This window comes from Eleutherodactylus coqui, chromosome 8 (genome assembly GCF_035609145.1).
Source record: "Eleutherodactylus coqui strain aEleCoq1 chromosome 8, aEleCoq1.hap1, whole genome shotgun sequence".
In the NCBI taxonomy this organism is placed as follows: Eukaryota; Metazoa; Chordata; class Amphibia; order Anura; family Eleutherodactylidae; genus Eleutherodactylus; species Eleutherodactylus coqui.
Window position 1 is genome coordinate 148,835,283 of NC_089844.1, and position 27,481 is coordinate 148,862,763.

At 46.4% G+C, this 27,481-nt stretch overlaps 2 protein-coding genes across 5 annotated transcripts in view; one reads left to right on the top strand and one right to left on the bottom strand.

The window, feature by feature from the left end:
* The window catches only part of SREBF1 (sterol regulatory element binding transcription factor 1), a 33,318-nt gene extending 15,606 nt beyond the window's left edge, over positions 1-17,712 (top strand). For 2 of the 3 annotated variants that reach the window (XM_066576679.1, XM_066576680.1), the window contains exons 13-19: positions 706-814; positions 951-1,060; positions 1,216-1,348; positions 3,220-3,382; positions 4,413-4,601; positions 4,781-4,892; positions 14,809-17,712. In XM_066576679.1, the coding sequence (XP_066432776.1) occupies positions 706-814; positions 951-1,060; positions 1,216-1,348; positions 3,220-3,382; positions 4,413-4,601; positions 4,781-4,892; positions 14,809-15,029 (1,037 nt within the window). In that variant the 3' untranslated portion in view covers positions 15,030-17,712. Of the gene's footprint in view, positions 1-705; positions 815-950; positions 1,061-1,215; positions 1,349-3,219; positions 3,383-4,412; positions 4,602-4,780; positions 4,893-10,240; positions 11,606-14,808 lie in introns of those variants that run through there. The other variant, XM_066576681.1, reaches the window with a different exon arrangement.
* Positions 17,713-22,488: 4,776 nt separating this feature from the next.
* The window catches only part of RAI1 (retinoic acid induced 1), a 177,560-nt gene continuing 172,567 nt past the window's right edge, over positions 22,489-27,481 (bottom strand). For both annotated transcript variants that reach the window (XM_066576683.1, XM_066576682.1), the window contains 2 exons: positions 26,167-26,216; positions 22,489-23,818 (listed from right to left, as the gene is read on the bottom strand). In XM_066576683.1, the coding sequence (XP_066432780.1) occupies positions 23,804-23,818; positions 26,167-26,216 (65 nt within the window). In that variant the 3' untranslated portion in view covers positions 22,489-23,803. The remainder of the gene's footprint in view (positions 23,819-26,166; positions 26,217-27,481) is intronic.

Below are 27,481 nucleotides of genomic sequence, written 5' to 3' on the forward strand. Positions count from 1 at the left end.
GCAATCCATTGTCTGGGGCCCTCAGGGGCCCATGAGACATAACATCATGTGTCAGAACCGTGCCTTCCTATACAAGTATGCTATTATCTCAATATAGGACACCAGTACTGAGATATAGCGCTGGATCAGTATTTTTGACTACTCCCTGTATATATTTAGCTCCATCTTCTATAAGGGTTATCCAGTTTTAAATGCATAAAGCTTATACCATATAGAAATGAATTTCTGCAACACTGTTTTCAAGATCTCTGCTTTCTGTTAGTGAACAGAAACCTCAAATCCAATTGTAAGCTGATCCTGAGACGGGTGGAGGGTCATTACAGGAGAGAGGTGATGGGGTTGTGTCAAGAGCGCATCTCCTTTTCATATGCCTTTTTAGGGCTTATGAACGTCATAGAGCGGGATACCCTGCGCCTGGTATTACAGGATCACCATTCACATGAACAGTCAACCTGTAATACTGCATTTACCCTGCAGTGGCCACTACATGTGCTTGAATGGCCATGGTGTCTTCTTGCACAATCAGCAGTTTTCTGGGGGTGCCGAAAATAGGACCTGGGGCCATCGGCTGTTTGCTCCAGGTCATGTATTCTGAAAGGGGTTGTGATGTTGGCCCTTTAATGAGGAGCGCAGTGCTAGGATGGTATAACTCATTCACAAGGAGTTTTTGGACTGTTAATGAGTTGTTGTTTTATTTGGGGGTAGTGGACCCGCTCGCTCAGGTGACCCAGGCTTTCCGTGAGCATCTCCTGGAGAAAGCGCTATACTGTGTGGCCCAGCCGGAACAGAGCAAGTCGCTGACAGAAGGAGAGGGGTGAGTCTGACAGTGAATGTGTATTGCGCATTGTACATGCACGCTGCACAGCATTGTTTATACGGGGTATCCTCCATTGTTCTCACCATATCTTGTGTATGTATGTACTGACATCCTTTGTTTCCTGCCCCCATAGAGAATTCTCCGATGCGCTGGAATATTTGCAGCTTCTGAATGATTGCTCAGATGCCGCAGCCGTCACCAATCACACCTTCTCCATCAGTTCCAGTATGGCCGCCATCACAGGTCAGCTTGACTTACACAAACCAATATATTACGCTGTTTATACATCCTAATCAAGCTGCAACTTATGCTAAATGATGGCATAAACACAATTTGACCACAATGTAGATATTCTATCACTTCCAATTCCTATTTTCATCCTTTATTTCTCTGCACAGGCACAGATCCGGTGGCCAAGTGGTGGGCTTCCATCATTATCGTGGCTATTAACTGGCTGCAAGGTGATGACGAGGCAGCGCAGAGGTTATACCCGCTGGTGGAGTACATGCCGAAATCACTTCATGCCTCAGAGTGAGTACAAGGAGGTTATACAAAATATATAGGCTTGTAATATATACAGTTAGTATATAAGATATCACAGTGTAGTTGCTTTGTTTCTCTCTTCCATCTCTTAATCCTTTGCGATGCAATTTTTGATTCAGCGTTTCCAAGGGGGCTTTATCTTTCTGCCATTTTACAATGGTGCCATCTGCTGGCTAGAGCCAGTACTGCGGTATGTGACATGCCGGAGAGGCCCCCGACCATAGAGCGGACAGTAATATACAGTAAGAATACCCTGCCGGACGTCTTCCAATATCGGAGCTGTACAGGCTTCATTCAGAATGTCTTTAGACATCAGACAGTGGATTGGAAAGGGTTAAAGGGGTTTTGTACAATCCCTACCTGTTAGAAAGGTCCCTTGTCTATAAGCTGATCACAAAGTGGGTTTTTTTTCTGCTAAGATCCCAATGTTCAGCTATAATCTGTGGGGGAACCTGGCAGTAAGTGTACCACTATCTCTACAGCGCCACCACAGGGGAAATGAAGTATTTACACAGTGTCCGTTCACACCAGGTCCTCCAGGGAGATAGAGACTCTCTTGATTACTGCTCTCCACTCTTAAGAGATGGGGATGCCAAACAGATGACCGATGGGGATGCCAAACAGATGACCCTTCTATTAAAGTGACCCTCCGCCCTTGGACAGACCAGGATGCCCACGCTGCTTCTCTAGTTGCCTAATGCACACTGTGTATTGGTAGTTGATCAGTAGTCTAAAGCACTACCCCTGCTCTTATTGCCCAGTGAGGCTCATGTGAGCAGTGCTGCCCAATCGGAGCAGTGTGTAGTGTCTTAGACTACTAATGCACCACCAATCCACAGTGTGCAACAGGTGATCAGAGAAGTGGCGCCGCCATCTTGTTTTGTCTGGGACTGGAGGGTTGCTTTAACTCAGAATTTCCTAATAGGATGTGTGAGAATGGGTTTTATAAATAGGACAACCCCATTATGGGGCATTCCATAGCCTATACAAGTCACTTCTGTTGTATATTACATCTAAAGGAACTTGCCAATACACATTTAACCTTATCTGTGCTGGTTGCTGATTTTTTTTAGAGGCCATCATGTGATACTGACACATACTGCTTTTTCCGCCAGCGTTGCATGCATCTGGCTTCCTGAGTAGAGATGAGCGAGTATACTCGCTAAGGGACATTACTCGAGCGAGTAGTGCCTTAGCCCAGTATCTCCCCGCTCGTCTCTAAAGATTCGGGGGGCCGGCGGGGGGGGGGGAGGAACGGAGGGGAGATCTCTCCCCCCGCCGCAACTCACCTGTCACCGGCGCCCCCCCCCCCGAATCTTTAGAGACTTAGTTTGCCTTAGCGAGTATGCTCGCTCATCTCTATTCCTGAGCCCTCTAGCGGCAATGTAAATCACACGGATGAGATGCTGCAGGGTTGATGTAGAGCATGCTCCCTTCAACCTCCTGGAGTTCGCCAGCGACTCCGGAGGGTAAAGTGATTGGCTTTCAGACAAAAAAGGAGGTGAACTGCGCATTTCTTGTGCTGGTAGAGAAACTAGTACAAAGTAACATGGAGGATTGAGAAACAGAAAGCTGCTGCGGCTGGAAGGGGCGCATATAAACAATGCAGGCTCACAGCGGTAAGTTTTGGGGAGCGTCAAATACTGCAAAGGTGACTTTGGGTGATTTATACCGTGTGGGGAGACTTTTGGGATTACAAAACCCCCTTAAGATTCTTATATATGCTGTTCTGATGTTCAAGTCTCCTCATTAGTGTCTCACTGACTATAAGCATAGATGACGTTTCTCTAAGGTTCCTTCTTGGAGTCCTCTGAGCTGAGCACTCATCACACATGTCATTTCATGTCTTTCCTCTATAGAAACATGTTGCCGAAAGCCGCTCTGTACACCTTCAAAGCGGTGCGGACGCTCTTTGGCAAGCAGGACAGCACACAGGTCAGCCTGAGTCAGTGTGAGAAGGCCAGCGGATACCTCCGAGACAGCCTCAACTCCAGTCCCTCCAGTAATGGCAGCGTGGATAAGGTGAGCAGGCACGGGGTGGAGACCGCCATGGGTTCTACAGCTCTGAAGACGGCCATCGCTGTAGCTGTGGTGCATTGTAGTTGCATTGCATGTTCTATTCTCTCTGTGCAATGTTTCTGCAGTGCAATACAGAGGCAGCGTCTGACCTGCAAGCCCTGAACCATGACTGATGGTGGTAGTGATGGAAGTGGTAATTACATGACTTGTGCTATTGATACATGAACTGCATACATCCAGCGGGGTCTATGGTAACCATGACTGACCGCGCTGATCATGCAACACTGCTAACAATAGTGCTAATTAGCAAATATGTGCATGCAGATCATTTCCGCTGCGGCCATTTCTCCCCATAGAGAGGCCGCTGCAGGAAAAAAAAAAGAAATGACATGCTGTGTCTTTATTTTCCGTGCCGCATGGCCGTTTCCGCACAGGTTGGCCGCAGCATGTGGATGAGATTTTTGTAAAATCTCGCCCACTTTGCTGGCTAATCCTGGGATTAGGTGCCGCGTGCGGAATTTCCGCAGCAAATCCATCCCGTGTGAAGCCAGCCTTAGACTAGACGGTGTCACTATTTTACTTCCAACCATGTGGGGGTTTTCCCGTGCAGCAGTGTGGGGAGTATACTGAGAATGGGGCGATTGAGGAATGACCTCCACCAAAAGGGGATCCTGTGGATGGAAACAACTCCTCACCAAAGGGGGTCAGAGATGGATGTCAGGAAGAGTTCTGACCAACAGGAGCTGCACAGTCAGGAGCAGCTGAATACATCACCGGTGCTCCAACTAATGTGTCCAAACGCACAACTCGCCGCTCCTTCACATAGACTATAACAGCAGACAACCAGTTCCAGCACAATTGTGTCTTAAGAGGAGCAGATGTAGTGCGTTGAACCTTAGATATCACTGATAAAGGGTCCGTTCTGCGCACATTTTTATATCCGGCTGTCTGTCATTTTGGGTGGGTGATTGCTGTAGAGCACTGTCTAATATTTACTGTCATACAGATGTAGTTTCCCTCTTTCTTGCCTCAGGCGGTGCAGTTCCTCATTTGTGACCTTCTACTGGTGACCAGGACTAACATCTGGCAGCAGCAGCAGAACTCTGCAGGGCAGCAGCCGAGTCACGTGCACCCAGCGTCCCCCCAGGAGCTCAGGGGGTTCCAACTAGATCTGAGCAGTTTACGCAGATTAGCACAATCCTTCCGGCCCGCCATGCGCAGGGTGAGTGCACGTGTTAGGTCTCATCATACCGGAGTGATAGGAGTAAGTCTGTGTATGAATTCTATGCTAAATACATGTTAAAGGGCCGGTCCAACATAAGCCCATTTAAAAATGCAACATTTAGGGACAATCGCCATATTGGGCAGCTCTTAAATCTGGACTCTCTTGTGATCTTTCAGGTCTTCCTTCATGAAGCCACAGCTCGGCTCATGGCAGGTGCCAGTCCAACACGGACACATCAGTTGCTAGACCGAAGCCTTCGTAGGAGGGTGGCTCCGTCAAGTAAAGAAGGTAGGTTGCAATTTTTTATAGTAGTCCTAAGGCTATGTTCACATCTGTGTTAGAGGATTCTGCTTTTCTGCTTTATTATGGATGCAAGAAAACAGAATCCCTTGGCCGAATGTTTCCGTTCTCTGACAAAACAGAACAGTGCTGAACAACCCCATTGACAATAATTGGATCCTTTTTGGTTCCGGTCACTCTACTGGATGAAGAAGTCTTGCATTCGCCCAGCATTTCATGACAGATCTATGCCAAAAGCTCTGTGCCTCTAGATCAGATGTGAACACAGCCTTAACTTGCAGCGTCATGGGCAGCATTGGCATCACTCTTACTGGTTGAATGCCATGCCATGTCAATGCACACATAACACTAGGGTGCTACTGTATAAAAATTGGTGCAGCCAATCAGAGATATGCTTGCATTTTCCATCCCAGTCTTGCAAAAATAAATGACACCTAGAAGCTGATTGGTTGTTGTGGGTGATGACCCTTATGTATGTACCATTATTTTTATACTTCAATCGCATCCTCTTGATTAACCCTTTGGACTTTATAATTAACAAGTTGCCCCTGGGTTGTGCAGTGTTACCCCTTTACTGATAGGGTTAATGAGAAGGGCCATAAGGACGCATGATGGCAGAGAGGCAATGCAGATCAATTATACCTTTGTAAATGGAAACATTTAAAGGGGAAGTGTGCATGACTGTGTGTGGAAGGGCCCTTTTACACTGCAAGATAAATTGGAATGCACCCGTTTCAACAATCACGAAGCGATCGTATATCGTTCGCAAGGTATGCATTTACTTAAAACAATAATTGGGTAGTTTTGATCGTTCATTGCACCTCTAGTCGCCACTTCTGACGCTGCTTTTCATTCAGCAAATCCTTGCGACGCATGTATATACCAAAGGATTTGCTGTAGACAAACGATGACTTTTAGGTCCAATGGGCAATAATCTAACGATTTATGGTGGATTGATCAGTTGCTGCAGGCGTTTACACCTAACAATCATCGTGCATGCCACTCAATCCAACCGTTAATCACACGATGGTCATGCTGTGTAAAAGGGACCTTAAGTCTTAAATGTTTCCTGGAGGGAGAGATCTGGAATCGTCAAGGATTCTGTACAGTAACCCGGCTTGATGACGCATAGTGCATGGTTATTAACTGTGGTGGCAGCCGTGTTGGAGGGTCGCTGCTTATTCTGAACTTCATAAAGTGGACGGACTGTTTTGGGAATGTGGAAACTACCAGCTTTTGTGGTGCGGGACCATTATTATGCCAGTAACTGAGGAGGTGGAGCTTAGAAAGTATTGACCCTATGGACATGGATGCAATCAGTATTAATGCAGAACTACCAAAGCAGCAGAAATCAGAATAAACGGTTTCAGAATTGAAAACCATGATGCTTTGCAGCAGGACATTGTGTTGGGACACCTCTATACCTGAGCGGGTCGAGCTGGGCTCCCTCTGTTGCCCATGTCATTACCCTGTATAATGTTAGGGTATGTTCAGATGGTGGAATTCTCCATGTGAATTCTGTCTCTAAAAGCTACAGCAAAATCCACATCCTCTTGCCACGGACCTGTGCACGGATTTAGCCCGGTCAATAGGCAAAACCCACGCGTGGAATTCCGAGACGGAAAATCGCATTTACTTCTCGATATGGAATTACGATTTTCCGGCTCAGAATTCCACACGTAGATTTTGCCCATTGGTGGGGTTAAATCCGTACCTGAATCCACAGCTGAATAACACAAATTTTGCCACGTTTTTTTAAGCAGAATTTGCGTGTTTGCACTACCTTCGCTTTATTCTCTCGGAGGCCGGCTGGATCCCATTTTCAAGATCAGTGGGAGTCCCATCGGTTGGACCCCACTGATCATAAAGTTATTCCCTGCCCGGTGGATAGGGGATAACTTGGCACAACCCCTTTAATAAAATCGCAGACCAAACAAAATCCAACAGTGACCTTTACCGAACACAATTGTAACTACAATGGCGCTCTATGCGTTCTCGTTACTGTCACTTTAAAGCTGGGTTCACACACAGCTGATTCCCGCAGCGGAAATAAAAAAAAAAAATAGACATGCTGCGGTCGGCAAAGCCGCGCCGCAGCCGCGGTTTCTGCTGGATTAACCACAGTGGATTGGCCGTCCCGTGTGGACGAGATTTCTCAGAAATCTCGTCCACTTGGCTGGCTAATCCCAAGATTAGCGGCCGCATGCGGATTTGCCGCGGCGAAATTCCGCATGGAATTTCCGCAGCAAATCCGCCGCATGTGAACCCAAGCACAATAATCTTGGTGGCGCCATTTCTAGAATGGTACAAACAAACTAATGATGGAACACTCAATGGTTGTAAAGATAACTGTCAGGCACAGAGACTGCACAGACTGCTACTGCGCACAGTCTCACATTAAGGCTGGGTTCACACGCGGCGGATTTGCCGCGGAAATTCCGTGCAGAATTTCGCCACGGCAAATCCGCATGCGGGCGCTAATCTCGGGATTTCTGAGAAATCTCGTCCACATGGGACGGCCAATCCACTGCGGTTAATCCGGAAGAAACCGCGGCTGCGGCGCGGCTTTGCCGACCGCAGCATGTCTATTTTTTTTTATTTCCGCTGCAGCCGTGCTCTCCTCTATGGGAGCGCCGGCCGCAGTGGAAGAGCGAGCGGCCGGGCCGCTTTGAAGCCGCTGCGGCGGTTCTCCCGGCGGAGATGTCGCGGTTTTTCGCTGCGGCCACACCACGACATTTTCGCTGGGAATCAGCTGTGTGTGAACCCAGCCTAAGTCTTTAACAGCCACAACCTGGGTGTCCGGCGTTCGGTCTCTCCCAAGCGCTGCACTCAAGGTTTCCATACAATCTATCGCATTTTCGGGTGTCTCAAGGGTCTTGCACCGCACTTCTCTCACATCACATCCAGTAGGCAGTTGCACTACAGAACAATTCACACCACACTTCAGGTCCTTAACAGACTGACAGTAGGGCAGTTGTCACAGCAGGACCCTGACTCTCTTTATGGCCTCACAAGGTCTTCCCCACCCAGTCCAGTCTAGACTGTATTATCTGATCACGTCTCGGTACTCGCCCCAAATACTAGTTTTTATAGCAGGTTGACTATTTGCAGACCCAGCAGAGCTAAATGTGCTAACGGTGCCCCTCAGCCATTACCATCTAGGCCACGTCCCACAGAGAACACCAGCAAACACACCCCCTTCGTGGCCCAACTCGATCAGCCCCCTTGGCCAGTTATAACCAATCAAAAGAACGTATATACAGTGCAGTACAACATATATACTTGACGTACATAGTACAAATATCAGTCTCTCAGTAAGGATGTATGAATAGTAACAAAAACCACCTTCTAACCTGGACCAAGTCAGGGCATATGGCATTTGATGATGGAACAATACCTCTGCAGCGCCACCTATTGGATGGCAGCATTCCTGCGAATCAATGTCAGACCCTTTTATATAGGTCTGTGAAACAATGATTAGGAATTGAAAACCAAGCCAGAATCCATACACAGACAGCTGTTTCAGGGTTTTTGCCCCTCATCAGTGTGCAGTTGGTTTCTGGCTTGGCTAGTGAGAGGCCTGTGACGTGACTAGGGAGGGGGTATCATCACTCCTTTAAGGAGAGCACCTAACCAAGCCAGAATCCTACTGCATACTGATGAGGGGCAAACACCCCGAAACAACTGTCTGTGTATGGATTCCGGCTTGGCTTTCAATTCCCAATCATTGTTTCAAAGACCTATATAAAAGGTCAGACATTGATTCACAGGAATACTGCCATCCAATAGGTGGCGCTGCAGAGGTATTGTTCCATCTTTCTTATTTGCATATACTTCCATGGCCTTAAGGCCGCCTGCAGACGGCCGGGTCGGATCCGGCTGAGAGAATTCTTGCAGCGGGACCCGACCCGAGCCCCTGCAGAGAGCAGCGCGGGCACTCACCTCTCCCGCGGCCCCGCCTCTTTCATGTGCCGGCAGCCGGCGCATGCGCAGAGCGGGTCCGGCGGCCGGTGAGTGACGTTTCTGTCCTATGGCAGCTTCCACGGGTGCAAATTCCGCAGAATTTCCGCTTGTCTGCAGGTGGCCTAAGTCACCTCACTCACCTTCTAGGTGCTCTCCTTAAAGAGTAATGATACCCCTCCTGACATTCGATGACGACACACCAAAGCCGATCAAGATTCAAACAAACAGTATGGCCACCAATTGATGGGAACTAGAGATGATATCTTCCTAATGTCAGCCAAGCAGGATGTACTAGAAAACCTTATCAGCAGCCACCTCCATAAGGACACATCCAGAAGGGACTGTGTATTAAAAGGAGAAAGAAGGACCACAAGAATGGATAGGTGTTAAGGCGATTCCAAGAAACAAGGATAAACCAGATGAGAAGTATCTTAGACGGGTTGTGCCAAGTTATAACGATTAGGACGGGGGTCTGACTACTGGAATTTCCACTGATCCAAAGAATGGGGTCCGGTTAGTGCCCGAGAGAATGGAGCGGAGGTCAAGCAGGCGCACTGCTGCTCCATTCACTTCAATGACCATGACGGAGATTGCTGAAGCGCTTGAGCTCTGTAATCTCTGGCACTGTCATTGAAGTGAATGGAGCCTGCTTGACCTCCGCTCCATTCACTCCGACTGACTGGATCGTTCTCAGGATCAATGGGGATAACTTTTGTAACTTAATACAACCCCATTAAGTAAACAGTGGGAGAGGATTGGATGGGTTCCTGTCACTCCTATTGACCAGATCGTGCCTTCAAGAATCCTTGGAAGGTATGAATGGTCCGCCATTTATTCAAACATAAACGGCCCAAACTCAGAGTTTTTCAGGGCGATCTATAAGCAAAGTCCCTGAAACGCGTTGAGTTGTGCAGACTGTTTTGAATAAGTGGAGGCCCATTCCTCCTTTCCAAGGAGTCTTAGAGGTACGATCTGGTAAATAGGAGTGACAGGAACCCATCATCCCCCGCCCCAAAAGTAAGCTAATGCTCTTCTGGCTCTTCAGTAAAGATATAGTCCATTTAAAGGCACAGGAAGCTTATTTCTAAAGGATATCTAGCAGTCCATCAGCTGCAAATGAGGGTACTCTGTTTACCCCCTTACAAGTACCACGCTAGGAAATGCCCAATCGCGCAGCCACGTTATGGTTTTGTATACCTGGACATTGAGAGAGTCAATTAGTGCTGCATTTCTCCATGGATACTGATTGGATCCATTTCTATTCGTCAGTGAGTGGGATTTCCATTTTAACCCCCATTTTCATAAAGTGCCATGCATGTGCCCAGTAGGGGGCAGAGCAGTTGATACTGAAGCTACTTCTCTTTCGTTTACAGATCTAGCGCGGCTTGTCAGCTGCAGCGTGACCCTCCCGACCCTGCCCTGTCAGTAATTGTCCATCAGTACCTCTCCGGTTCCATTACTCTGCCCCTTACAGCGCGGCGGACATGTGGGAGCAAAAAGAGGAGTCGACACGGAAGGGACTGTATTTTGAGTAGCAGAGAAAATCGTATCGTAATATCTTCGTTTTTTTCATTTTTGTGTACGGCTGCAATGCAGCCTCAGAAGAGGAGAAGATTCAGTTCGGAAAAGTAATCTTCGGATGGGAGAATTAGTTTCTTGTTTGGGCGCAACCTCCGGATTGAACCAACTTGCATATATTGAGCAGCTATTTTCCCACCATATACCCAGATATTAAGCTCTAAGACCATCAAACCAGGAATCTGTGTCAGGCTCCGCCCCCTCAGGCGCAACGCAACGGGGCTGATGTACTATTCAAAACACGGCAGTTTTCTGGCGCCTGCACCCAGTTTTCATGCAAATTTTTTAAAGACCCTTTTGGATACTTTTTCCTACTTGCTCGAAAAGGCATGGCCTAAATTGCGCCAAAATTTTGGTGCAATTTTTGGCGTCAACTAATAAGTGGTCTAAACTTAGATTAGACAGTCTTACAATTCGACAGTTTTAGTTCTCCGAGATAAATCTGTCACATTTTAAGATTGTCTAGTCTAAGTTTGCACTGTCTAATTTTTAGGCCGCTCTCACACTAGCGTGTGCCGGCACGTACCGCGCGGCAGTACGCAGTACACTGCATGCTGGCAAACCCACATGTACTATATTGGCGCATAGTACCCGCCAAGATAGAACATGTCGCTGTTTTTGGTGCACGTGTAAAGGTAGTCATTGCATATAACACGTGCAAAACCTGTGTGTGATACGCGGTAAAAAAACGGTAGTGTGAGAGCGGCCCTAGATAGTATTAGTAAATAAGCCCCAATGTGTCAGTTTAATCTGGAGTGTCCCTTTAAGGTCTTACACGGGTGCTTCTTCCCATCCATGAGCAAAGAACCTTGGCGTGTCCTATTTCGCCCATTATCACGGACAGCACACGCATTGTTAGGTGGGCAGATGGTGCCTTGTGGTCTCTGCTTTTTTTATTTCTTGTGCCCAACTTGTAGCACAGGTCCGCCCGTGTGAATAAGCCCCAAATCGTTTCTCCTTGGTGGTTTTAAGTATTCAGTCTTACATGAAAGGTTAATGGTCCAGCATTGGGTCAGTCCAGAAACTTTTCAGTATGTCACAACGCTTTGTGTTTTAATGGAGGCAGACGCCATGTTTGAGTGCTTGTAAATATATATAATATTCTATATTTGGCGTTTGAACTTTCTATTAAATCGTTTTGAAATAAAGAATTGACTGCAGCCGCCTCTCTGTGTTCATGTAATTCACATATATGGGGATAGACAGACATGGCCATTGGGACTACAAGAAAATGGGGAAAGAGAGGATGTCTTCTTGCCCACAGCAACCAATCACTTCACTGCTTTCACTTTCCAGTTTGCGATGGAGAATTAACAGCTGATATCTGATTGGTCCGTAGCTACCAATCGGCTGTTGTTTCTGTAGTACATACACTAGAAGATGTAAGCTGAGCTCTGATTGGGCCTTATTGCCCAGAACAGCCAATGTGTGCAAATGAAGCAAAGAATGATTAAAGCAAGTAAATGTTATTGATTGTGTCATGAAGTTATAGAACTTCCCAGTACAGTTTCTGTATTATTCCCTCATTGGTTTTCAATATCTCTGCTTGCTGTAATTCAACTGGAACATATAAAACTGTCTGTTGCTTAAAGTAGCCAATCACAGCGCAGCTTTCCTTTTTCCAGAGCAGAATGCAAAATGAAAGCTGAGCTCTGATTAGTTACTATGGGCAATACAGACAGTTCTACTTTAAGGGTGTGTTTACATGTAGCGGAAATTCTGCGGATGTTCCACAGCGGAAAACTCCGCGGCACAATCTGCAGCATTTCCGCATTATCAACGCAGATTTTCACTCATCCGCAGCTGATTTGAGAATATCCTGCGCTCACTCTCAACTCCTCAGCGTTTCCTTCAGCTGGCAGCCCCTAATGAGCGCAGCGCCACTAGTCAGGTGATGCAGAAGTGAGGCCGCTGGGTGCCTGGTGAAGGAAGCGCCGAGAACGCAAAGACTTCGGAGGTGAGAGGGAGCCGCGGTGCCTTGTGAAAGCAGTTGCAGAGGTGCCGCTGATTTAGTGTCAAAATCAGCACCGATGGAGACTTTGATCCTTGATTTGGATACTGAAATACTGCACAATTTTCCACTGTGGAAAAGTCTGTCGATTTCCTCTTCGTGTAAACATACCCTTAGACCGTTTCTTTAATTTCCCTCTTAATGCTGTTCAATTATAGAGGATAGAACTTTTCTCTGGTGACACAAGTGCCAGATTGTTACAGTAACTGTACAGTTCTAATGGGCTGCCGCTTGGGGTACTGGATGATGACATGCTGATACATGGGGTGCGGGATAATGACATGCTGATACATGGGGTGCAGGACAATAGTGCGCTGTTATTGAGGAACACACTGATACTTGGTAAAGCACAATTATACAGTGACACTTTGGGCACTCGATGATGACCTGCTGACACATGGACTATCACATTAATACTTGGGATACTGGATGATGACCTGCTGACACATGGACCATCACATTAATACTTGGGGTACTGGATAATGACCTGCTGACACATGGACCATCACATTAATACTTGGGGTACTGGATGATGACATGCTGACACATGGACCATCACATTAATACTTGGGGTACTGGATGATGACCTGCTGACACATGGACCATCACATTAATACTTGGGGTACTGGATGATGACATGCCGACACATGGACCATCACATTAATACTTGGGGTACTGGATGATGACCTGCTGACACATGGACCATCACATTAATACTTGGGGTACTGGATGATGACATGCCGACACATGGACCATCACATTAATACTTGGGGTATGGGATGATGACATGCTGACACATGGACCATCACATTAATACTTGGGATACTGGATGATGACCTGCTGACACATGGACCATCACATTAATACTTGGGGTACTGAATGATGACCTGCTGACACATGGACCATCATCACATTAATACTTGGGGTACTGGATGATGACCTGCTGACATATGGACCATCACATTAATACTTGGGGTACTGGATGATGACCTGCTGACACATGGACCATCACATTAATACTTGGGGTACTGGATGATGACCTGCTGACACATGGACCATCACATTAATACTTGGGGTACTGGATGATGACCTGCTGACATATGGACCATCACATTAATACTAGGGGTACTGGATGATGACATGCTGACACATGGACCATCACATTAATACTTGGGGTACTAGATCATGACCTGCTGACACATGGACCATCACATTAATACTTGGGGTACGGGATGATGACATGCTGACACATGGACCATCACAATAATACTTGGGGTACTGGATGATGACATGCTGACACATGGACCATCACATTAATACTTGGGGTACTGGATGATGACATGCTGACACATGGACCATCACAATAATACTTGGGGTACTGGATGATGACATGCTGACACATGGACCATCAGATTAATACTTGGGGTACTGGATGATGCCCTGCTGACACATGGACCATCACATTAATACTTGGGGTACGGGATGATGACATGCTGACACATGGACCATCACAATAATACTTGGGGTACTGGATGATGATCTGCTGACACATGGACCATCACATTAATACATGGGGTACTAGATGATGACCTGCTGACATATGGACCATCACATTAATACTAGGGGTACTGGATGATGACATGCTGACACATGGACCATCACATTAATACTTGGGGTACTGGATGATGACCTGCTGACATATGGACCATCACATTAATACTAGGGGTACTGGATGATGACCTGCTGACACATGGACCATCACATTAATACTTGGGGTACTAGATGATGACCTGCTGACACATGGATCATCACATGTTTAATACTTGGGGTACTGGATCATGACATGCTGACACATGGACCATCACATGTTTAATTCTTGGGGTACTGGATGGCGGTATGCTGGCACTTGGGGTGCAGGATGATGACATGCTGCCGCTTCTTAAAGGACAATTACACGCTGACATTTGGGATACAGGACGTTGCATGCTTGCAGTACTGGACAATGATAGACTGCCAGTTGGGGTGATGGGATACTGACTGTTGAGGTGCAGAACAATGCTGATACTTGGGGTGCTACATGTTGGCATCTGGAGTACAGAACAATGACACACTGACATATAGGGTATGGGGTGATACACTGTCACGGGGGGCTACTGAGCCATGGCCCGCTCATCCTGGGGGTACTGGATGCTCATACACTGACTGATAAGGTACAGCAGCATGCGGCACAGACTTCTGGGGTGTATCTGGATTAGACGTCTTATGTGACTTATGACGTCTCCAGAGACTGATCGTCTAGAACTGTCTATAAGATTGATGTTTTATAACCGGCATCGTCTCTCTTCCCACCAGGGACCTGTGAAGCGAGTCTACCGAGGCGGGAGCATGCTGAAGCCCTTCTCTTAGCTTGCCGCTACCTACCCCCTACGTTCCTGTCTGCCCCTGGTCAGCGGGTGGGCATGTTGGCTGAAGCGGCCCGCACCCTGGAGAAGCTCGGGGACAAACGGATGCTGCAGGACTGTCAGCAGTTCATCCTGACGTTGGGCAGTGGGACGGCTGTAACGTCCAGTTAGGGGGCTCGTCCGGACCTCCCCTCGTAGAGCTATGGCTGCTGACTGATGTAATCCTGATGTGACCGCTCACTTTAGGATTTAAGAATTCACTAGGATGTAATAGGCAGCGGCCATGTTTAAATGGTTGTCAGATATTTATATAGCGCCAGAGGGTGGTGATAATGTGCACCTTTGGTTTTACAGGCAGGGGAGCGGCCATTTTGCAGGCAATGGCGCTAGAATGCGGCCCGGAGCCTGTCTTCGCTGTCAGTATTAGGGCTTATTCACTCGAACAGGTTTTGCGCGTTGTGAGACACACAAAACTCGCACGAATATGAACTCTATTCTTTTGAACGGACTTATTCACATGAGCGTTTTTCCCCCCTCACAGAATGTTCGGCACGCATCGCCCAATAGACCCTAGAAGATATCGCACGACACTGTCAGGCCGTGTGATATGATGGTTGTAATTGAAATCAGTGGGAAACACTTGCGACCCTCTGACGCCCACGAAAAACACGGATGAGGATCGCAATTTCACAGAAGCGATGTGAGGTTTTCTTGAATGAAAAACGCCTCGCGTCGGATTTGCCCTTTGCAATCCAATTTTGGATTCAGAGTTTCCTAGGGGGCTCTCTCTTTCTGACATTATACAATGGCGCCATCTGCTGGCTAGAGCCGGTACTGTCGTATGGGACATGCTGGAGAGGCCCCCCGACAACAGATCGGCCATAATATACAGTAAGAATACCCTGCTGGACGTCTGAAAGGCCCCATTGAAATAAATGGAGGTTTAGGGCTGCCTATTTCGTCCGCGTGAAACGCACAGCAAAACGCTTGTGTGAGAGGGACCTCATCCTGAGCGAACACAATGGCTGCCGCTGTGATGACAGGAGCCCCAGAGGGACAAACCTAATCAGATCGCACTAGAGCAGCTTCACTATTTCAGTATGACTCTAATCATGTGTTATCGGACCCCAAAGCACAATTTAAAGGGGTTCTCCATCTTTCTCATATGTCAGGTCCTCTTGCGACTAGTTGCTTTCTCGTGGTTCTGCTGCTGGTTTCTGGTGTTCTCGGCAATTTTCGCATCACACTGAACTATTGAAATCAATGGGCGTCGATTACTTTCAATGTATGGTAGTTGTCCTTTAACACAGAGACCCGCAGACGCCCTAATAAAGCACAACTCCACCTAATGAGCCGCCTCTATAGGACCCCGTACCGTATTGTCTGTAGGCGGAATAATATATTTTTATATATATATACCATTAACGGACGTGCCACTGGCCTAGTACAATCACTTACCTTGGCAGTACCTACAGTCACGCTGCAACCAAGCTCCGCCCACTGATTTGAAAACAGGTTGGAAAAGGTGTTTCATGGGAGCGAATTACACATAAAATGGACCATTTATACATATAGATTGTACGAGTCTCCAGCGCTGTCGTCACTGACGCTTAATGAGGACGTCCTGAATGTGGCGGGACGTCATGTCTGTAGCGTGCGTCAATATCGGCTTCAGATTATCTAGTTAGGCGCAGGTGTGTCCAGTTTACGTTTTCTGATGCCCAACAAGGTTATTATGTTGCCATCTCTGGTTTGTCTTGTTCTCCCTCCTAGGAAAAGCAGGCCACGACTCTCACACCCCCAGTAGTTACTTTATGCCTGACCTCCAGCTGGAACTGTATTCCTGCAGCGCTCTGCAACCTGTGATCCTGTACTGATTTACCTATTCTTGTACTCCATACCTATCATAAGTGATTGCACTATATAGTCTGACCATCTTCATATCGAAAATCCCACCTATGTAATTACTAGTCATCTTAAAGGGCAAGGGAGGACCCCCCTAGTACTTCAAGTCCTGGCATTAAAGGGGCAGTGCAGTTGTAAATTATTGATGGGCTATCTGCAGAATAGGCTGTGAATAGTAAATCAGCAGAGGATCTGCTGCTCTGGATCCTCAATGATCAGCTGTTCACCAGTGCACTAAGCTAATTTTTGCAGGAAGCAGCTCTGTTCTCACTGCAGTGGCCAGGCTTGGTATTGCAGGTAAAGCTCCCATTGAAGTGAATGGGAACGTTGTATGTAATAACAAACATGGCCATTGCAGTGAGAATGGAGCTGTCTGCTTCCTGCAAAAATCAGCTCAGTGCACAAAATACACCGGTGTGGTGGACTGCTGATCAAGTTGGGGGGCCTGGGTGACAGACCCCCGCTAATCTACTACTGATGGCCTAATCTGAACATAGGCTATCGATAGCATACAACTCCTTTGTTGGATTGGAAATTGACCCATAAAGGTGAACATGACCCATACTACATGGATAATTTTTGTCTACGCCTGCAAACACTTTAATTATGGTCTAAAATTACAGGACTATGCTTTGCAACCAGCTGCCACATTCCAATATCTCATAGCCTGGGTGGGCCTGTCATCCGGACCAGAAGAACTGTCAGCTTTTAGCCCCTCCATCCTTCCCATCTGTTAGCATGAACTCCATTAGGTTCAGTTGTAAGTTGACCTCTAACCTTGTACATAACAGAAGTTCCTCCCAAGTACTGGGGAATCACCCGATTGTACGACTTCTTCTCAGATCTTATTTTCTTAGCGTTTTTTGTACAGAGGATTTTATTCAGAAATATTTATAATTTTCTTTTATAAGGAAAAAAAAATAATAAAGTAGTTTTTTTTTGCTTTGCACTTTGGCTCCTCCTTCTATATTTTGGATGGACATTAGAAAAGCACACACTGGTGGAGAAGACACTTCTCACTGAACAGAGATAAAGTACTCTGTTTAAAAGGGGAAGTTTACTTTGGACAATCCTTTGTCAGGGGGTGGGCCCTTTACTGACTACCTAATCATGGGAGGCCCCTAGCTGGAACCTCCCACTCTTTCTGCTACCTCTATAAACCCTTAAAGAGGGATTATAGGAAGGACAAGGGTTATACAGTACTAAAGAAAAAATATGCCTGCTTTCTTTCAAAAAGAGCACCACACCTGTCCACAGGTTGTAATTGGTATTGCAATTCAGCTCCCATCTCCTTCAATGGAGCTGCATTGCCAGACCAGACAACCGATGGGCAGGAGTGGCGCTGTTTCAAAAAGAACACAGCCATGTTTTTCTAAATCTGTACAGCCCTTTTAAATATACTTTCCTACCAAAAGTAACCGGACCTCTGAGCAAGAAACACAAGTAGTATTTATTACACTTGTTACTACTTATTGGGGCTCCTTTGGCCGTGATGACATTGGATACTCTCTGTGGCATACTTTCTACTAACGTCTGATACACTTTAACTGGGATTTCCCTCCATTCATCCTGCAAACGTCTGGTGAGTTCTCTCAAACAAGAAGGACGCTGTTCATATTTCCTGACCCGATATTCCAGTTCATCCCAGAGATGTTCAGTAGGGTTCAGGTTGGGACTCTGTGCAGCCGGTCCAATCATAGAACATCCACATGCTCAAACCAACGTAAAACAGCGTTGGATGTGTGACAAGGGACATTGTCTTGTTGGAAGTATGGCCGACCATTCCCAGAGTATTACCACATTGTCAGCAGCACATTATTATCTAGAATGTCAGGGTTGACCTCCGTGTTCATGATTCTTGTTACTACACCCAACAGACTGAGACCATGCCACGCAACACATCCCTAGTCCATAACAGATCCTCCACAGTACTTGCCTGTTGGCACAACACACTCGGGCAGAAGGTGATCCCCATCATCCCCCACACCCAGGTATGGCCCATCTGATGTGAAGATGTAGTAGTGGGATTCATCACTCCATAGAACGTTCTTCCATTGCTCAACTGTCCAATGACGACGCTCCTGGCATCATTGTAAACGGGCCGATGCATTGAGCTACATGATGGACGGCTTGTGTGCAGCGGCATAACCCCTATATTCCATAGAGTGCAGCTCCCGTCACCAACTATGGCTGACACCTCCAAGGGTCTGCATCTTATGTAGCATGGTTTATATTATGTGACATACTAATAAGACAATCCATTCTACTGATAGGGGGGTCCAAATTGATGGTGTAGAGTCACTGGAATTGGCTGCGTATCTACACTATACTAAAACAGTTATCCTGAAGAATCTGGTGCCAAGGGTTTGCGTGCAATGTGGCTCCTGGATAGAGGAAGCCCAGTTGAGTTTGGCCGTATCTCTTATGTTAATTAAGGGGCAGAAACCTGGGCACATAAGCCAAGCATTAGGCCTCCCTCACACTGGCGACACGGCATCGCCGTGAGAAAATTGCAGCGATATCGCATCGCTGCATCGTGCAATATCGCTGCGTCTTCTTGAGGCAATACCGAGATTTTGTAGCTCCACTTGAAATATAAGCCCTACCCCGAAAATAAGCTAACTGAGAAACTGAAGTAACTGAAGAAAATAAAGAAGTATACATCACCTCTCCTGCACTGGCTGGGGCGCCGCCGCAGCTTCTCCCGGGGTCCCGGCCCTGATCATCATCTTCATCTTCTGGCCGGGGATTGAAACATTTTTTTCAATTCCAGGCCAAAAGATGAAGAAGAGAAGCAGAGCCAGGACCCGGGGAGAAGCTGCAGCAGAGGCGGACAGCACTTCTAAGTTTTTTTTTCTGCAGCTAGGGCTTAGATTATAGCTTTGACAGTAGGTTTTCCTAGTTGCATCGCACCACATGAAACATCGTGTTTTCGTGCGATGCAACAGGGAGGAAGGCTCACTAGTTGTAGGCATATGGTCGGACCCACGAGGCTTGTGTGTCGTTTTGTAGCATGCTACAAAACATCGCATGTGTGAAGTAACCCATAGTAAACCATGGGCTTCACATACATGCGATTTGTAGCATTGTAGCAGCGCGACTTTATTGCCCGTGTGAAGGAGGCCTTAAGGAGATCAGGGCAAACAAGTCCTCCTGCTACAGGTGTGCCCATTTTATGTTTTCTATCGGCCCTCCTAACGGCATTGTATGGTCCCAATTGTATCCAGGTTTACACAGATTAGAGCTCATTAACATCGTTGTTTATGGATCCCGTTTCCTTTTTCCATCATGGGGCATGTAAATGTAATCCCGGGCCTGAACAGATCCGTCATATGACAGAGCTGAATGGATCCCACTGACTTTGGCATATTCCCAAACAGCGCAGCTACCGTGTTTCCCTGAAAATAAGACAGTGTCTTATATTAATTTTTATTCAAAAAGGTTTAACTTTTTTACATGTATAGCTGCCTGGACACTATTTAAATTGACTTTTTAAATTAACTGTCAGCAGGGCTTAATTTTGGAGTAGGGCTTATATTTCAAGCATCCTCAAAAAGCCTGAAAAATCATTTTCAATCCTCAAAAATTCTGGAAAATCATGCTATGTCTTATTTTCAGGGTATGTCTTATTTTTAGGGAAACTAGTTATTTTGCCAAGGATGTTAATGCAATCTGTGACAGACTACAAGTGCAGAAAAATGGCAAAGAAAGTTCAATGTTGATAAATGTAAGGTTCTGCACATGGGCAGGAGAGATAGATGTCACCAATATACACTAAATGGGGTACTGCTAGGGAAAAGTGATATGGAAAAAGACCTGGGGGTACTAGTGGATCGTAGACTAAACTGGAGTAACCAATGCCAGTCAGCTGCTGCAAAAGCTAATAAGGTCTTGGGGTGCATTAAAAGAGGTATAGGGGCGAGGGACGAGAACATTATCCCCCCACTATATAAGGCACTTGTCAGGCCTCACATGGAATACTGCGCACAGTTCTGGACACCGGTGCTCAGGAAAGATGTTACGGTATTGGAGGGGGTAAAAAGAAGGGCAACTAAACTAATACATGGAATGACGGGACTGGAATACCCAGAGAGGCATCAAAATTGGGATTATTCACCCTGGAAAAAAGACTGCTAAGGGGCGACCAAATAACTATGTATAAATACATGAGAGGACAATACAAGGATCTCTCCCAGGATCTGTTTATACCCAGGACTGCGACAGTAACGAGAGGGCATCCGCTACGTCTAGAAGAAAGCAGGTTTCATCACCAACCCAGAAAAGGGTTCTTTACTGTAAGGGCAGTGAGACTGTGGAACTCTCTGCCTGAGGATGTGGGGATGGCAAAATCCATAGAGGAGCTTAAAAGGGGACTTGATGTCTTTCTAGAGCGGAAGGATATTACAGGATATAGACATTAGGTGACCAGTAGGTTTGTAGTTCTGGGTCTTACAGTCAGGTAAGAACTATCAAAGGTTGATCCAGGGATTGTTCTGATTGCCATGATGAAGTCGGGAAGGAATTTTTCCCCAAATGGGCTAATTGGCTCGTGCCTCTTGGGGTTTTTGCCTTCCTTTGCATCAACTGGAGGGGTGGAAACAGGCGGAACTAGATGGACATTGTCTTCATTCAGCCTAACATACGGTACTATGTAACTCTTATGAACGAGCCCTTGAAATCCATTTTTTCCCTTTGGGGAAGCCCCTGAAATAGACTGGAAGGAACAGAAGCTTCATTTAGGATCACTAATGGCAGCTACGGCGTAAGCCCTTATTCACACGAGCGTATCTGAGTTCAGTCCGTGAAAATGCGCCAATTCAGTTATGTATCTTGTATCCATATCTGCCTCACATGTACATTGCTTTTACTTCGTGTGTCATGCATTTTTTTTATGCATAAAAAACCAAAATGGAAATAGGAGCAATCTTCTTTTCTCTGATGTTGTCATTCCGTGTGCGCCGGTTTAAAATTTTTGCACATCCATTGACTTAAATACGTAACTATCATTCAAGAAATCGCACCAGAATAGGTCATACTGTGATTTTTTTTACATTGGTCCGTGAAAAAAAAACCCACTCTGGAATAGTCCTATTTCCTGTAATCGGTCGGCTTCACATATGAGCAGCACACAGATAAGAATTGCGCCCACCTGATTGAGGCCACATTCACACGCGCGAATATGAACTCCATTCTTATGAATGTAGTCCTACAAAACACTGCAGATTCTAAGGCTGGGTTCACACAGGACGGAAATCTGATGAAATGTCTGCATGGAAATTCCGCAAGATTTAGACATAGAGAGGAGAGAGCCCGCAGCGGGCATGGCGATAAAATCGACATATCACTGATTTGAATTCCATGCGGCTTATCTGCAGCGGACTGACGGCAGCGTGTGAAAGAAATGATGGCAAAACTTGCCCACTTTGCTACATCGTCTCGGTTTTAAAAATACAAGCAGAATTTCCGGTGCGGAGCGTCCGCACGGAAATTCTGCGGCAATTCCGCCACATGTGAACCCAGCATTCATTTCCGGCCCTTTCAGTATGAGGATAGCAGCCGTAGCCAGCTTGAATGCTTATTGAACACTGCCCCCTGCTGTTCCTACATGGGATCACACCTCAATATCTCAGCCACCAACTACAGACTGTTAGTGCTAGCACTAATGAGAATTATATGGACCCCAGCTCCGCTTTTAAAGATGGCGGACACACAGAGACATCTCATGACCGGTTCATTGTAGATTTTATTGACATTCCCAATAGCCTCTTTTACTCTTAAAGAAAATAAACATCTTTTAGAAAGCTCGGTACACACAGTCTTCAGTGTGAAGCAAATTTACTAAAAAGAACACTAGCTTTAACTCTGCAGCCGCCGGCGCGGCCTGCAAAGGCGCAACGTTTGCGAGCCTTTCCGGCAGCTACGGGGTTAAACATTTACAGTCTTCATATATTATATATATGCATATGTATACACATATATATATATACACACACCATAAAATGAGGCATTGTCCGTACTTTTGACTGTCAAACACTTTGTATTTACAGCAGGAATCGTGTTCGCTCTGAGCCACAGAGGGCAGCGAAATGTCGTGGTTTAGTGGTCAGCTGACTTCTTGGAATGTGGCCCCCGTGGCCCCGCAGTAGTAAATGCAGATTTTGTATTCTTTTGCCGCTGTGTGTTGCTGATAATGTGCTCCACTCCAGAATCTTGTAATATGACTTAATGAAACACAGCAAGAAGTGGCAGGACGAGATGAACAAGTGTACAAGAAGGGTGGGGGGCAGTCAAAATGGCCGATGGGAGCACAAAATAAGACACGAAGACAAGGACCAGGGCGGGGGGTTGTTAGATCAGATGAGTGATGTAGTCTTAATACACATAACATACAACAGTTGGGAACAAACATTCAAAAACCGCTTTTGGTTGGTGGTTATCTGTCTCTTTCTGGCAGGAACCTCCATAAAATGCACTACTTGAGGCGCTGATATCCAACTGGCGGCCATCTTGTCAGCCATCTTGAAAAGCTGTTGCCCTCCTCTGACAGATGTAGAGTTCCACTTGATGGGAGACCAATGTCTGTGTCATAGTCTGAGCCGGGTATTGGAACACTACAACTTCCGCCCTCTCGCTTGATATGTGTTAGGAGACAAAGGTTTGACGTCAAACCGAATCTGGTGAATAGTTTCCCTACTATGGGCATACCCCAGAAACCAGCATCGTCAGCCGTATCAGTGCAAATTCCATGTTAGCTTTATTGCGCCATGACACAACCGCCATCCGGACGTGATCCTGGTATACATCTGTCGGTAGATTTATCGCCTTTGTTACGGCATCAACTGTGTGATGAGACACTCCTTTAAGACACTAGGAACCTCTTATTCCTGCACTGTCAACACATGGGCATGGGTAGGGCCTGAACCAACTGTAGTTACAATGGAGGCTGGCAGCTTGTACTCCCCTGCTTGGCGCTGTGACAGTGCGGAGGAGTGAATGAAAGATCCTGGGTGTGATGACGGTAATGTTTAATTCAGAGATGGTTACACCAGGTGCCTCTGGAAGACAACAAAAGGCAAATTATGGTGAGCCAAACCCCTTTGTGACAGCCAAATAAACCAAGTACAAAAAGAGGTACATGAACATGGGTGCCACAGTGCCCGATGTGACTACATTACATCTCCAAGCACTTGTAAACACAGTGGTCACCTTACAAACAACATAAGCACTAGGCTTACACCACCACCACTTCTACTCAGATCTTCAGCAGTGGAAGGTATTAGGTAAGAAAATATCTCTAGAGACCGAGTTACATGGGTCAATGTTTGTGAACAACGTCAATTGCCTCGATTTACCAAATCATTGTCTCGATTTATTCAATCATTGCCTCAATTTACCCAATCATTGGCCGATTTACCCGATCATTGCCCCGATCATTCCCCTGATTTACCCAATCATTCCCCTGATTTACCCGATCATTGCCCCGATTTACCCGATCATTGCCCCGATTTACCCGATCATTGCCCCGATTTACCCGATCATTGCCCCGATCATTTCCCTGATTTACCCAATCATTTCCCTGATTTAGCTGATCATTGCCCAGATTTATCGATCACCGCCCTGATTGGATTTCTGTGCAGCCAAAAAAATTCATAGTTCTTGGCAGGACATCTCCCTGTGTGATCGTTCATCCCCTATAGACCCTGAATCGGCCTGTGTAAAAGGCCAACTAAATGAGTGTCAATTAGTGATCAGCGAGCATACTCGCTAAGGGCAATTGCTCGAGCGAGCATTGCCCTTAGCGAGTACCTGCCCGCTCGAGAGAAAAGGTTCAGGTGCCGGCGGCGGGCAGGGAGCTGCGGGGGAGAGCGGGGAGGAAAGGAGGGGAGATCTCTCTCTCTCCCTCTCTCCCCACCGCTCCCCCCTGCTGACTGCCGCAACTCACCGCTCCCCCGCGCCGGCACCCGAACCTTTTCTCTCGAGCGGGCAGGTACTCGCTAAGGGCAATGCTCGCTCGAGCAATTGCCCTTAGCAAGTATGCTCGCTCATCTCTAGTGTCAATCATTGTGATCGTCGCTCGTCAACTTCTAGCATTGGCCTGTAAAAAAGGTCTTTAATACACGGTGAAAAATTAAAGGGAAGGGCAGAGGGCGCAGCAGATGGGAAGTTCTATTGTTCTTCAATGAAAGTGATGTTTCCAGCCTGAGGCCTATGTCTCTTACAGTGTAAACCGGGTATGTGCGGGACACCACTGCTATTCACTTACAATGTGATGTAATCAAATATGAAAGCTAAAGAGTGACATTCATTGCAGTCCCTGACACCCGTATGCAGTGAAGGCTGCCATTTTGTGGTCTATCACCCATCTTTAATTAAAAACTTTGATTCCTGGGCTCTACAGTGAAATCTTTGGCCTATTTCTTAGATGTTTTCATGACTCAGCCCACAAAATGACAGCCTTGTAAAATGGATTTATTATATAGCCTTCCATCCCCTGAGTATGAAAAAAAAAAGCATGCTCTGGAAAGTTGGCGAGGCAGGCGGGATGGTGACATGAACGAAACCTACAGGAGAAAGGCATTTGGTCCCTGTGATAAGTTGGCGGGATGATCACACGAAGGGCCTTTACACAGCCTAATAATTGGGCAAGAATGTTCACCTGAATGTTCTCTTGCACAATCGGCGGGTTGTATAAAAGGGCAAACGATCAGCCGACATATGATTGGCTCATTTTTGTGAGCATAAACATGCTGGTTGGTCAGCTGCACATCTCCCCATATAACAAGAAGATGTACAGCCAACCAATCAGAATTCATATTATATGAATGATCATTTGTCCCCTGTTAGGGTCTAAATCAGTCTGTGTAAAAGCCCATTAAACGAGTGCCAATCTCGTTGATCAGTGCTCGTCTGCTTTGCACTGGAAAGACCATCAAGCATTGAAGATAACCAGAGATTTAATCTCATCTGGTAGAGATACCAAAAAAAAAAACCTTACCTCTCTGGGTCGACCACACGCTACTGAAAGTTTGATGCAAAATTTTCGATGACCCCCCAAGTAGTCAACATCCCCATTTATATACAATTGTGTACATCTGTCATCTAAATTAAAAGGGTATTCCAGAAAATAACACTTATCCATTGTACAATAAAAAGTTATCCCATTTTCTAATATACTTTCTTGTATCAATTCCTCTTGGTATCTCCACAATGATTGCTCTTATTAAGATGACAGCAAGCAGGGATCTTGAAATCTGCACTGAATTGATACAGAAAGTATATTGGAAAACTGTATCACATCACTAATGACAAATTGAATAAACTTGATTTCCTGGAAGTGGACCCCCGACCCTCACTTTCCCCCCCAAAGTCTAAAACACATGGCAGCAGTATGGGCATACAATACCTTATGTTTGGGACATCTTAATGAGAAGTTCTCCTCATTTAACAAGCAACCTAAAATGGAAAACAAATAATATATTAGTCTTCAGATCTAAAAACGACACTCGGTACATTACTTGCTGCATCTGTCATAATGCTGATGGATCTGTGGTAAAATGAACTGGAAGGAGAGGAAGTGAAAAGCCGCTTCTTCATGCAGAGTCTGTGCAAAAAAAACAACAAACTACTGTGGACTAAAAAGTATGTTCAGACAGATCTGCAGTGGTAAAACCAACCCCAAATAGTGCAGATCTGCCACGCATTTAATTCTTTGCACTGCAAAGGGTATAATCTTGCATCAGTTTATCAGTAAGTATATAGCTGCTTTCAATGACTTTTTTTAAATCTGTTTGTATATTCCCCTTCTGTGATTTTAACTAATGTTAGGGTAGGGACCTACAGTCTGTGAGGGCCCTTGAAGCAGGTTGTGGGCTCACATATTTTGGCCAAAATATCAGCTAGTACCTCGTACTTATCAGTATTTATCAATAGCGTGCAGTGCAGCTTTGAATGTTGGGGACGCCCGGGGTGCCAGTGCCGGTGTGGTTCACCTCTGGGGTGCAGGGCAATCTGCTGGATTTGAATATGGCATCATTAATAGGTTGTAAGCCTGCATTGGTGCACTACATGTACCATGTGGTCTGACACTGTATCTGCTCTTTTGTGCAGGGGATAACACTACGCAGCCACCCCCCTCGGTATAAGGAGGGCTTGTGAGTAGCTGATTTATCAGTGTCCAGCACATCTGCAAGCTACTCCTCCATTTAGGCTGGGTTCACACAGGCAGGATTTGCAGCGGAATTTCGCTACGGCAAATCCGCCTGCGGCTGCTAGCCATATGGCCGAGGTTTGTCAAAAATCTCATCCATACGGGGCAGACAATCCATCGCGGCAAGGCCAGCATTAGCTGGCGCTGCGGCGCAGATTCCTGGGACGTCAATTTTTTTCTCCTCTTGCGGCCTCGCTCTTTTCTATGGTAGAGCCAGCCGCAACGGAAAAGCATGCGGCGAAGCCTCTCCAAAACCCGCGGCTAAGTACCGCGGGTTTTGAAGCTGCGCTTATCTTGCGGTTTTTCGCTGCAGCAAAACCACAAGATTTCCGCAGCAAATCCGCCCTGTGTGACCCCAGCCTTAGGCTGGAACAGTGAACAAGAATTTGTTCGCTTCTTGTACGTCCTTCAGTTTCGGCATGCAGAAAACTGAATGATGGATCGTCCCGTGTAAACAGGCAGTGGTTCATCTATGAATGACTGCCTGTTTACTGTGAATGGAGGCGGGCAG